The sequence below is a fragment of the Rutilus rutilus genome (genome assembly GCF_951802725.1).
Source record: "Rutilus rutilus genome assembly, chromosome: 4".
Classification (NCBI taxonomy): Eukaryota; Metazoa; Chordata; class Actinopteri; order Cypriniformes; family Leuciscidae; genus Rutilus; species Rutilus rutilus.
The window spans coordinates 4,990,571-5,004,465 of NC_140212.1; the positions used below are offsets into that span (position 1 = coordinate 4,990,571).

The 13,895-nt window shown below is 36.8% G+C and overlaps 1 protein-coding gene across 1 annotated transcript; it reads right to left on the reverse strand.

Annotated features, from left to right (window-relative positions):
* Positions 1-409: 409 nt before the first annotated feature.
* Positions 410-11,951, reverse strand: lta4h (leukotriene A4 hydrolase). The gene is made up of 19 exons (XM_084407550.1): positions 11,736-11,951; positions 10,659-10,789; positions 9,895-10,015; positions 8,414-8,482; positions 8,142-8,246; positions 7,987-8,039; positions 7,425-7,497; positions 6,382-6,522; positions 6,054-6,077; positions 5,870-5,940; positions 5,227-5,338; positions 4,795-4,939; positions 4,416-4,519; positions 3,935-4,005; positions 3,680-3,734; positions 2,829-2,924; positions 1,258-1,340; positions 1,071-1,175; positions 410-805 (listed from the first exon to the last, which is right to left on the reverse strand). Exons 1-19 carry the CDS (start codon positions 11,889-11,891, stop codon positions 685-687), a joined length of 1,836 nt encoding a protein of 611 aa, XP_084263676.1. The 5' UTR covers positions 11,892-11,951; the 3' UTR covers positions 410-684.
* Between the last annotated feature and the right edge of the window lie 1,944 nt (positions 11,952-13,895).

Here is a 13,895-nt window from a genome sequence, read left to right on the forward strand (position 1 = left end):
TTAAGGATCAACTGATGGAAAGAACTCAGATCTTTATGCAAGAAATACCTCAAGAGTTCTTTCTAGCCTCTCTTTATGATGTTCAGCAGGCAGTTTATATGATAATGTTGTGTTTTATATTCTCTCGATGTTGAGTTGTGGGTTCCCATCGTTTTCTTTTTGAAAAGCAAGTGATGGGAACTTAAATGGGTGGGGAAGGGACAGGGAGTGAACATTTTTACATACAATTAATATAGAGTCCCCTGAAGAACTGTCCAAAAAAGCCACTTTACGATTTGTTGAATTGTGCAACTTAAAAAGAAAAAGAAAAACATACGCATGTTGAGCATGCAGTACACATGAAATGCATCTGTTTATGTGCCATGCCATGCACCTTATTCTGTATCAAGACACAATTTTTATTGGACAATACAGAGGAGTTTATTACAGAACATTACTTCTGACAAATCATATAAAGGGATATAGCAAGATATGCTGTTTTTTTTAACACCAAACTGCATGATACTGAAACTCTCCACATTTTTTGTTGTAAGCCCTGAGACTGAAACCTCCGTCAAGACAAGCCAAGCTTCGGCCAATGAGAAAAACGTTCAGCACATTAACCTGATATGCAGGTTTGCATCTGAGGACTAAGCTGAAGCACAGAAACACTGCCTGCACATCAGACGGTCAGAAAGCAGCATTTTAGCCATCGATTTTCAGATCCTTGGCCACGAGCATCGCTGTGACGGGGTGCATTGCTCCACGGTGCTCCTTAAAAGTCTTCACTGCCTCGTCGCTGTACTTGGAGAAGTTGTAAACTTCCCTAAAAGAGAAAGAGAGAGAGAAGGGTCAGTAAGTGCACTTTTGAAATGGTCTTGAAGACCAGCTCTCGACAGTTAAAAACAGAAGTTTAGGCAATGTTTTGTTGCTGTTTAGGCAATGTTTTGTTGCTCCTGTCAGCAAGGAAATTACAAAACTTTCTGTAACGTCCTGTTCCTTTTGGCCCATTTTCAACAACTGACCCTACTTATTGCTGTTGCTGTTTTTGGTCCAATCATGGACTTCTCAGAACAAATGAATGAATTTACTTAAAGAGCGGGCGAGTGAATTTCATCCTGCCCTGTTCGGTAGCCATCTTCAGCGCCAGGGGAACAGCTTCCTCCCAATGTGCCCTCACACAGACACGCAACCACCTGCATAAACACAAACAATCTGACATGAAACACTGAAATATGTGATGATCAGATAATTTAAAGAAACAGGTCTGCTGCTTACCTGAAGCGAACCTCGGAGTTTTTAACACTGTTCAGCTGGTAGACCTCCTGCATCTTCTTCACATGGGACAGAGGAAGCGGCTCCTGATACAGGCAATAATCAGAGGAAACAGACAGACACGTTACAAGACTACTTCTGCTTTCTGTTCCTCTCTGTCTTTTGATCTGAAGTGCTAAAATGTGTTTGATATGGTACAACGTGACTTATTCTGCATAAACATAATGGGGCATCACAGACTAAATTAGATCTTTAAATTTTATTCTTTAAAAGTTAAAAATGTAATTTAATCCATAATAAACATCATAGTATAAACATGTAAACAGGTTTACATTTAAAATGTACGATTTTATGTGTGGTTTTATAGATACACTACTGGTCAAAAGTTTTTATGTTTTTAAAAGAAGTTTCTGCTCACCAAGGCTGCATTTATTTGATAAAAAAAAACAGTAATATTGTGAAATATTATGACAATTTAAAATGACTGTTTTCTATTTTAATATATTTTAAAATGTAATTTATTCCTCAGATGAAAACTGAATTTTCAGAATCATCACTCCAGTCTTCAGTGTCACATGATCCTTCAGAAATCATTTTAATATGCTGATTTTATGCTCAAAAAAAACATTATTTTCAATGTTGAAAACAGTTGTGTACAATTTTTTTTTTTTTCAAAATTCTTTGACGAATAGAAAGTTCAAAAGAACAGCATTTATTTAAAATAGAATATTTTTTAACATTATAAATGTCTTTACTGTAACTTTTGATCAGTTTAACTCATCCTTGATGAATAAAAGTATTGATTTATGTTATTTCTTTCCCCCCAAAATACAATTTTAATTCTTACTGACCCCAAACTTTTGAACGGTAGTGTTTAATGTTACAAAAGCTTTCCATTTCAGATAAATGCTGTTCTTCTGAACTTTCTATTCATCATAGCATCATGAAATAAACATGTAAAAAACTGTTTTCAACATTGATAATAATCAGAAATGTTTCTTGAGCATCAAATCAGCATATTAGAATGATTTCTGAAGGATCATGTGACACTGAAGACTGGAGTAATGATGCTGAAAATTCAGCTTTGATCACAGGAATAAATTACACTTTACTGTATATTCACATAGAAAACAGCTAATCAAATCAAATTTGATCAAAAATCAGCAAATCTTTAATCAAATAAATGCAGCCTTGGTGAGCAGAAGATGCTTCTTTTAAAACCATTAAAAAAATCTTACCAATCTAAAACTTTTGACTGGCAGTATATGTTACATTTACATTTACATTTATTCATTTAGCTGACGCTTTTATCCAAAGCGACTTACAATTGCTATATATGTCAGAGGTCGCACGCCTCTGGAGCAACTAGGGGTTAAGTGTCTTGCTCAGGGACACATTGGTGTCTCACAGTGGATTCGAACCCGGGTCTCTCACACCAAAGGCATGTGTCTTATCCATTGCGCCACCACCACCCGCATGTGATTTTATCTTGCAGATTCAAGACAAAACAGGATGCAAACAAGATATTGTGGTTCCTAGATATGATCAGGTCCCAGTTTTAACTTATTTAGTACCTCTTGGAGTAACAGAGCCACAAACTCAATGAGTTGAGGAGAGTTTAATTGCTTCACATCTGCCTCAGTGAAACTCGTTAGGTCCCCTTCTTTTGCCTAAAATGCACGAACACACAGAAAGAGGAAGAGAGGGGTTTGTCTTAAACTCAATGTAATTTAGAGAAGCTTGAAAACTTAAGTGTAGTAGGGTAGGAAATGTTTTCATAAACACTTTTTGACAGAAAACACTGGTTGAACTCTCTTCACATCCTGCTAGCAATCAATAATAGAAGTTGTATAGATATAAAAAAAAAAAAAACTGTACATATATCTTTTGTGGAAGTCTCAGGACCAAAAAATGCAATGTTTAAATCCCTTTATTTCGTTTCATACAGCTATGCAGAGTTGTAGACAGTTTACAGTTCCTTCTGAACCAAAACAACGAGCTTATGCTGCGTTCATGCCATAATTAATAGATTGACAATAATTAATTATAAAAATGAATAATTAATTAACAACCCTTGACAGTCTACTCGGAGCCGTTCATGTCCTCGGACTCAGAATTATGCGTTTCTATGTCAACACTATCAACGGCGAAATGAATCTGCTGGAGTCAGGTGATACAAGTCAGAGCTCTAAGTTGTTTATGTTCATTATTCTTGTAATGTTACGTGCTTTGAGACACGAGGTAGTTTAACGCCGTCTCTTGTGACGCTTTGCAGACTCTGCTCTGGCTGCTCATGTGTTTTGAAGGAGGTCTGGCTTTGGAGACGCTCTGAAGGGAGGGTGGGATCTTATGCTTTCAAAGCTAGTTTTCTATTGCTAGCCTCTGGGAAGTTGCCTACCCTACCTTTAACAGGAGAAAGACTCACCTTCACCCATCTCTGGCACAGAGCAGTGCAGGCATCGGCCATAGTGGTGTCATACCTGTGCACAAAGAGGCCACAAACACATTTTTTTGTGGACTTTCCAGAGACATAATGATTTTTTAATGATTTCTGGTATTGCTATCCATGGGGGGACATTTTGTCCTCACTACGTAGGGAATACCTGAACCACACACACACACACACACACACACACACACACACACACACACACATCCAAACATGTGCTCTGGTGCTCACTGTGGTTTGACGGGGGGCATTCCTGGTGTGTGCATCCATCCATTCCAGTCCACTTTATTCAAGATGTCCACCTGACAAAGAGACAAACAGAGACATGGAGCACACAAAAAAATATTGTATTAATAGAACATAAGAGATGGCATGAACATTAATTAAAAGAACTAAAAAAAAAAAAAAAAAAAACTAAAGAAAAGCTAATGGGATTTTAATCAATTTTATAATCCAAAGTATATACTTTTTTTTTTTTTTTTTTTTGAGGAAAATTTAACATCCAATAGAATCTTATTTGATTTTCACAGGATATTAGTTTGATCCCATCATGAATAATTCTAAAAGACACATTCCATTAGCAGTCTTTTTTGACAAAAACCTGGGACGAATATATTAGTATGTGTATTCCTACTTTACCGAGCTTTACTGGGCAACTTGCATAAAAAATTATGCATGTATATATTCAAGTACATAGTGTATTAGTTCTCACCTTGTCTTTGAAGTAAGTGAACAGATAGTTCTTCCATTCCTCTGTGGTTACACTGCCATAAGCAAACAGCTGAATGTAAGATTTTACGAATCCCATGAAGACCTCTATAATTAAAGGCAGAGAAAGCTTGTTTATCCTTTCATTTTTTTTTTTTAAACATATACATACATACATAAATATATATACACAGAATATTACACACACTATTAACATATAATAATTTATATAATGATAAGGATTTAAATTCTGCAGCAGAATTACTAAACAACAGTCTGCGCAAAACAGCAGTGTTTTGTAAGCTGCAGTGTTAACTCTTGTCTTACTTAAAGTAGATTTGGCACATTAAACTGGAAGAGGAGCAAGTATTTTGTGTGTGTACCTGGACCTCCCATCAGTTCCTCCAGATGATAAAGCAGAGCGAATCCTTTCTCATAGGGCACAGAGGAGAAGGCTTCATCCGTGTTCACCTCATGCAGATTTGGGACCAGGTTGGTGAGGACATTATTCGCCCCAAACTGCTTCACCTACAAAATGATACAAGAGTGTATTACTTTACCAGTAAATTGCAACAGGAATTTGCCAAATAGACATTAATCTTATGTCTCAAAAACTAAATTGCAAGGTCACAAATATAGTCGACACAGCACATGCATGTAAATGCATTTTTAAACAGTAATTTTCTGTGAGGATCAGATAACTATTCAGCATCTCTGCTGGGTCAGCAGATCAGAACATCATGTATGTGAGATATCTATCTGAATAAGCTGAGAACATGTTAATATTTGTCCATTTTTCTGTATGTGTGACTCACAGACTCTTGAAGTTCTTTCCATCCTCCGATGCCTTTAAACTGTCTGAGCTGTTCACTCTCCATACACCTGGCAATCATTCTCTCGATATACACCGTATGACCCTCGTTCAACCTGCAGAGAAAGTTCACTTGTTACAGATTAAAGGAGTCATATATTATAGAAAACAGGATCTAGCCTAAGGCTAGATGATCAATCGAAAAGTAATCGAAACCTAAATTCAGAACCTCTAACTGACGTAAAAGTCATGTGTCTGACAACGCCATGAAGCCAGATCACTTTCGCTTATTCGTCCTCACTAAAGTTTGTCAATTGTATGTGTTTTAAGGATTGCCAGTTTGAACATTCAAGCGAGTTTAGACCATCGGATGTGTATCATTATATTGAACTAATGCGCTGATATATTGTGGCACACGAACACTTACAGACAGTAGCTCGCACAGAGAAACACAGGTGTGTGTGTGTGAATAAGTGAGATTTAGATTTTAGGTCAAATTGTCCAGCCCTAGCCATTTTGAGATAAAATAGTTCAGTGTACTTGTTCTATTACAACCAAAAGAACATCACGGGAGGTGGACACTGGGTGCATATTTAACATATTCTGATATTTACATATGCAGGGAAAGTTCAATGTGTCGGACTGACCAGAAATGCTCCCAGTTCCTATTGGTCACCAGGTTCCCAGTCCAGCTGTGGGAAATCTCATGAGCGATGACCTGCAGCAAAACCATAAGCACAGACCATGTTCACATTAGCAGAAGATAAGTGGCTTAGAACAAATGCTCATTAACCTAAAAACGGTTTCAATAAAAAAAAAAAGATGACTTACACCAGCAAGGGACCTGTCTCCAGCCTGAAAAAGAGCACAATAATGATGTTACAAACACTTTTGTTTCTAATTATTAAAAAATCGTATTGACTCCACACTTTTGAGCAATAGTGCATGCAATATTTTAATACATTTCTCTCCGCTTTATAAATTTTGCGTGCAGCTGAAGTAGAAGTAGACCACATGTAGAACCTTTATCGACTGTGGTTGATGATCTGTTACTTTTAGTCTTTGATTGTGGCTTTTGATATGTCTATGTGGATGCATCTACTAACTGCAGAAGTCTACAAGTGCATACAGAACATGTATAAAGGGGAATTATACAGACCAGTACAGTAGGGGTGACAAATGTCAGGCAAGGGTTCTCCATGCCCCCGTATGGAAAAGACGGAGGCATCACCAGGAGATCATACTGGCCCCACACATACGGCCCTGCCAGACTCTCAGCCGTCTTCAACATGGTCTCAGTCTAACGAAGCATAAGAGTAAATCTTCATCTGTTAACCACATCAGATAGCAAATGCAAGTCATGTGTGTGTGGTTTCTAAGTTAAGTAGATAGTGAGCGCCTTTACACGCAAGTTCTTAATTCGATTATGCTTAATAAGCTAATAATGCATGTGTCCATGTAAACGCCTTAAAAAGTGCAATAAGTGATTTCTGAGAAACATCGTTGATATTTGAAATGAACCCCAAACAAACACAGCCTTCCCTTCATTGCTCCGCCCCTAAAATGCACGAAGATGCAATGCAAGAGTGGATGTGCTTCACAGCTGAAGCAAAGCACTTTTTAATCAACGTTTCTCAGAAATCTGCACATTTAATCTGTTTTCTTTATCGGAGTAAAGTCATAAGCATAAGCATCAGAGTAAATCGCCATAAGCAGTCCGCTGGCATGTAAACCTGCGCTCGGTCGGCTTATTGAAGTGCGTGATATGAAACAGGAAAGCGTCCTAACTCTGAATTTGAGCGCACCCACACAAAGCGAGCATTTCGCAGTAGGGAAGGAGGAAACATCTCAAACTCCGACTCCCAAGAAATGCTAAAAATATTTTCACTTATTAAAAATAAGTGGTTCAGTCAAAACACTGCTTCTTTATTTAACATCACATCTCACAGTGGAATACCTGGGCTCAAATACACGCATGATTAGGTTTACCAGGGAATACCTTGATATTTTTTTTTAAGAAAGTCTTGTGAACGCAGTTTACTAAATATTGCCAGGTTATTGTTTTGCATGTAAACCAGGACAATAACTGAATTCAATAGGCTGATTTTTGGGAGTTAGCAGCATATTGGTGTTCATGTAAACGTGTTCTATGTGTTTATCACAATCTCTTCATGTGCTGAAAACCCAGAATCCTCATCTCACCTCTGAAAACTCAAACGCTGCCTCATTCAGATACTCCTTCTCAGACCAAACTCTGGACCGGGGACCGATTTCCCTGAAAGCCACAAGCAATGATTATTTACACCTGATATGGAAGCCGTGCGCAGCAATTTTAAATGTGAAAACCAAGTTCACAAAATGAACTTCTTCTGAGAAGCGGATGCTTTCTTCAGGCCACAGGCTGGTGTGATGTTCTTGGTGTGAAGTAAAATAAGTGAGAGACATTTGTTTGCCCACATTGCAAATGCTTAAAGTGGCCATATTCAAGTCAATTTACAATGTAGGTCTACAAAACACCAAATTCCACCCTTTTAAGGCCCTTAAAATTGCACCTTATTGTTCTTTTAAAGACATCTATATCTAAATGGCCTCTTATGATTGGCTAACCTCTTTGGATGTGAAATAGGTAACACTAGCCACAACTAAATGCTGAACACTGAATATGTAAACTTGGTGGTCATATGCAAATATAAGCATGGTGACATCAAAACCATGACAAAAAAAAGAAAGTAGATGAGAGGAAGAACAACAGGAAAAGGATCACCTGCTTTCCAAAGCGCCAACTACAATGGCAATGAGGTAAGATGGCATGGAGACCTGCAAGAAAGAAATAGGCATTTTTCATTTTTGATATATATTTTGAGATTTATTCTAATTTGGAAATCAACTCTCCATTGAAGAAGAGGAAGAGGCACTGACCGGCTGTCTGAAGCGATAGATGACCCGGCTGCTGTCGCTCGGATCTGGTTCCTGACCATCATGCAACGCACTCATCAAAGCCACCAGCTCTTTGGGGACAGACACCTGAGAAACAGTCAAATGTACCCAGTGTTACCGGCAGAACAACTGTGGATTTTAATTCGTATGATTTTCCTTTCAGTTTCGTTTTTTTTTTTTAGATTGTTGCAAGCACTTCATTGCTGCTTCATTGAGTGTATGATTAGTTCTTTGAGCTTTTCAATGCATGTTACCTGGGCATAATATGTGTGCTTCACTGATGGAGTGTCCTGACAAGGCACCATGGTCCTACAGTGAGTGGCCTGTTTTGAGTAGACAGAGTAAATTAAAAAAGTAAGAGAAAATGGAAAACAATCATACAATGGTTTAAAACTGAACATTTGGGATTGAGTGAATTTATATGGAATAGAACCCCAAAAAAGGGAAAATCCCATGTAGTTTGCTTATAAACTGACAACCACAACTTTAAAATATCAGATGAAAATACTGGAAAGTTCTAGGACTAAAAATATGATTATAAACAGTGTTATTTAAGTATTATTGACCCTGTTTAAGGCTGGTATTAAGATGCGTTTTGGTCAATCGGATCACAAGTGACATTCCCGTTTACACCTGGGGTTTTAATCCATCTCTTTTGTCCACTTTCAACCACTTCTGTCCTAATTTCTTCGAGGGGAGGGTCTGTGGTTGGGTAAATGTATGGGCTTTTTCAGATCTTTCGATCTAATGAACGAAATAAGCTCACGCAATTTACATATGAACACGGAAGGAGACGACGGAAAACCACACAGAAAGCCGCAGCTCTAATCTGCTCTGAAAGCTGCAAGAACTACAACGAACGCTGAGTGTGTGCTTCCCATAATCTTTATGCATTAGGTCAGTAGACGGTCTTTTGTGGCTGTTTGTGGCATTTGACCACATAAGCGTTTACATTACTTCTGGAAGTGGTCAAAAGTAGACAAGCTCAAAATGGTTTAGAGGCCTTTTTTTTTTTTTTTGTAGTTCAAGTTAAACTGAATGAAAATGAGAAATGTTGAAATAAGCTTAAATAAAATAGTTTTAAGTTTTTATATATATATTTTTTTTGGTAACACTTCACAATAAGGTTCATTAGTTAACTTCCTTAGTTAACATGAACTAAGAATGAACAATACTTCTTCAGCATTTATTAAATCTTAGTTCATATTATTAATTAACATTAACTAATACGTTATTAAAATCAAAGGTTGTATTTGTTAACATCAGTTAATGCACTGTGAACTAAGACGAACAAACAATGAACAGCTGGATTTTTAGTAACTAACATTAACAAAGATTAATAAATACTTTAACAACTGTTTTGCTCATTGTTAGTTCATGTTAATTAATGCATTAATTAATGTTAACTAATAAACCTTATTGTAAAGTGTTACCATTTAATTTTATTTCAGTTAATGTTTTTTTTTTTTTTTTATGGTTTTAGTTTTAGCACTGTACTTTAATTAAACGCACACTTCTAATCAAACAAACACTTGGTAGAGATAGTTTTAAAAAGGTTTAGTGGAATGGCTCTTGATAGACATTTCGTGATAAACGTGTGAAGCAGAAGAATGATGTAACACTTTGGGTTGTATTGCAAGATTGCACAAATGATAATATTTCAAAGAAACTTGCACCCATCTTCACATGCACACACAGGGTGGTTGTGGACAGATGAGAGATGGCGAGGAGGTACCTGGCACTGGCTGAAAAGGTATGGCTGTTTCTTCCCAGCAGTCTGTATGGGGGACAGCCACTGCAGAGCTGTGGCACTAGGAGACGTCTCATATTCAATCTCCACAATCACGTGCTGCCCACTGAAACACACACACACACGCTGAATTTAAAAGGGCTGTCAAAGTTAATATGTGACCCTGGATCACACAACCAGTCATAAGTCGCACGGGTATATTTGTGGCAATAGCCAACAATACATTGTATGGGTCAAAATTATCCATTTTTCTTTTATGCCAAAAATCATTAGGATATTAAGTAAAAATCATGATCCATGAAGATATTTTGCACATTTCCTACCTTAAATATATAAAAAATATATTCTTGTGAGTGAGTGCAGCACAATCACCAACAGAAATGGACAAGTTTAAAGGCGATTTTCTCAATGTTTAAATTTTTTTGCACCCTCAGATTCCAGATGTTCAAATAGTTGTATCCCGGCCAAATATTGTCCTATCCTAACAAACCATACATCAATGGAAAGCTTATTTATTCAGATTTCAGATGATATATAAATCTCAATAATAATAATAAAAAATACCCATAAGACTGGTTTTGTGGTCAGGGGTCACATATGATTTACTTAAATATTAATTACGTGTTTAAAGCCGCATTTATGTGGGCAGCGAAAATCATATCGGAAATAACTTGGATGTTTGAGAAAAAAAAAAGAAAGAAAAAAAAAACAGGAATCTCTTACAGTACAGAACAAGTTTGTGGCTTTACCGGGACAGTTCAAAAGGCAGGGTGATCTCCAAAGGGGATCCTTTAAATTTATGCTGGGCCCCCAATGCAAACTGTGCAGCCTGGCCATTTGCAGAAACCTTAAAGATCTTCAGGTCCTTTGAGTCCAAAGTCTAGAAAGATAGCGAGAGAGAGAACAGCATGTATGTCTTTATCTGTTAAAAAAAAAAAAAAGACATTTAATGATATAATAACGCAAACTGTCCATTTACTTTCTGCTTACAGAACACCTGAATAGTATATCTGCATACCGATCATTATACAGACTGAAAGGATGTTGTTTACTGAATATTTTGGCAATGCCTTGCCTGCCTTTTGGCATTTGATAGTAGCCTAGATATTATACTGTGCATGTCACATCTTGTTAAAACAAGCCATGGGAATCCATTTCTCATATATGGTTGCACTGCACAACCCTGAAATGCAAAATCCATTAGCAGTTATACAAGTACATTTTTATCTGAAAGCTGAACCTGTCTGTCAAGCTCAGATAAAAAGTCTATGAATGTGATCTGACAGCTCCTGAAATCAAAGTTCAGCCAGGTGAGGTGCAGTAAACCAGGTACACAGTCCGTGACTTAATACACCTCATTAATGAAGACATATATTTGACATAATTGGTAATATGACCATCAAAGCATATGCGCATGCATTTACAGAAGATGATGGTTGAATAAATGTATCAAATTCATAAACAAGAAACTTTGAATGCAAGTCATCAGGTTACGTGACGGATATCATCATTACTGTATCAAGTTCAAGTAAATATGTAACCTAGTCCTGATCTACTGTTACTTTATGACAGACAGTTTTGACATGTATCGCTAAATAACTAACAGTAGTATCTATTTTAATTACTAGTGTTACTAATTCAATAGCGACTAGCACCTTTTTCGATTTGACTAGTAAAAATCTATTAGATATTCCACTTAATAAGAATGAATCAAAGCAACAAATGCATAATAAAATCATACAGCACACTGCATCTTACTCATGCAGATGTGTGTATGTGATTTGCAGTGATTAATAGTCAAGCAAACAGAATCATGAAAACTGTACCAGAGAAGAGAATTTATCCTCCAGAACTTCCACAGTCAGGGCGACTTTCCCTTTGAGCACATGCCTTTCAAAGTCAACATGGTAAATGAGATTTAAGTGCTTGGTAGAGCACTTGGAGATGGAGGAGAACGAGCTGGGGTCTGACACTGGAGCCATGGTTGAGACAGAGAACAGTCAGCTCGCGCTGCCACTAGAGTTTTAACCATAGACAGTCACGTGACGTGATACCGGGTTTGTTGTAGTTGTAGTTTTATATCCTGCTCTGCTCTCAAGAACGATTAACTACTGTCCTCTAGCGGCTGAGGGTGTTTGTACAACTTAAAAAAAAAAAAAAAACATTGATGTCTGTCGTCAGCAGGGTCGTTGTTTTATACCCATAGGTATGGTGGGTAATTTAATACGTTTTTAAAAGAAAAAAACTTTTTTTTAAAGAAGGGGGGGTTAAGGTGTGCCAGTGTAATTACACTGGCACACCTTAAAATAAAGTGTAACGCAATCTTACAACTGGTTACTTTTTTAAGGAAAATTATATTTTCTAGATCATAATGCCATTTTTTATATTACGTTTATAATTATTATTAATATCTCAACATGAATTTTAACTGTTAATGATTATTATTATTATTATTATTATTTTGCTTTAAACAAAACAATACATTAACTGTAAAAGTGTATTATTATTATTATTATTATTATTAACTGTTAAAGATTGACGGCCGTCGGATTTTGTAATGACGTGTACATGCGCTTGTTGTAATGTCTTCATCCTCCACTAGATGGCAGATTATGAACAGACATTTTAAAAACAGGGTACTCGCTAAGATCATAATTGTTTTCATATGCCCCTTAAAATCTCATGTGTGAACATCTCAAGTGGACAGATTCAAGCCTATTGATTAATATCAGCACTCAGCTAAATTAAAGCATCAGTTAAAAAAAAAAAAAAAAACATTTTCGTATTGAATAATTTAAAGAAGAGGTTAAGAGTATGTGTGTGTGTGTGTGTGTGTGTGTGTGTGTGTGTGTGTGTGTGTGTGTGTGTGTGTGTGTGTGTGTGTGTGTGTGTGTGTGTGTGTGTGTGTTGTGTTTTGAAGGATCCGGCTTCCTGTCAGTGGATATCCCTCCAGGAAATCGAAAGATGGTTCCACCCCCCTGTGGAGCCCCATGCCACTCATTTACTGAGAGAGAGAGAGAGAGAGAGAGAGAGAGAGAGAGAGAGAGAGAGAGAGAGAGAGAGAGAGAGAGAGAGAGAGAGAGATTTGTTGTACAGATATACTGTTTACTTTTATAGGCCTATGCATTTTATACATGTTAGCCTATATGCTAGATTCCTTATTTGCACTGTTGTAACTTGTATTAAACATCATGCTGCAGTGCATGTCTTTTGTTATGCCAAAGCATACTTGGCAACTGATATATTTTATTTATTTAGTTTGTTTAGCAGTCTGTTTGCATGTCTGTTTCTAAGGTCTCCATGCTGTATAAGCAAATATGCTTAGGCTATTAAAACTAAAATATATATATATATACAAAAAAGTGGATATTTGTGGGAAATAACCTTACATTGCTATGAAAGTGGGCTGACAGTACAACTTCTAACCCATAACTGTTCTGCAGACATAATCATATCCCCAGGCAGTAGCTACATATTAAAATATATTAATTTCGCTTGAGATGCTACGATGTAAAAACTGATGTAAAAAAAAAAAAAAAAGTAAACCTTTAGCACGATTTTGTCTGACAGTATGTTTATAGTAGGCTAAAACAAAAATTTGGAAATCACTATGAAAAGTATAAAGCCACCCATTTCATAAAATTACCTATATATTCTTTTTAAGAATTTATTATTTTTTTCTCTCCCAGATTTAGTTTTGATCACATTTTCTAGCAATTTGATCCCCAAATGTCAGAATCAGACACACTCTCTCTCTCTCACACACACACACACACACACACACACACACACACACACACACACACACACACACACACACACACACACACACACACATTTTGTTTTCATGTTTTATGGGGACTTGATTTTTATCCCCTTACACTAACCCTACCCCTAAACCTACCAATCACACTCAAACTTAGTATGATTTATAAGCTGTTTTTCTCATGGGGGCCAATAAAATGTCTCCACAAGGACAGGGATTT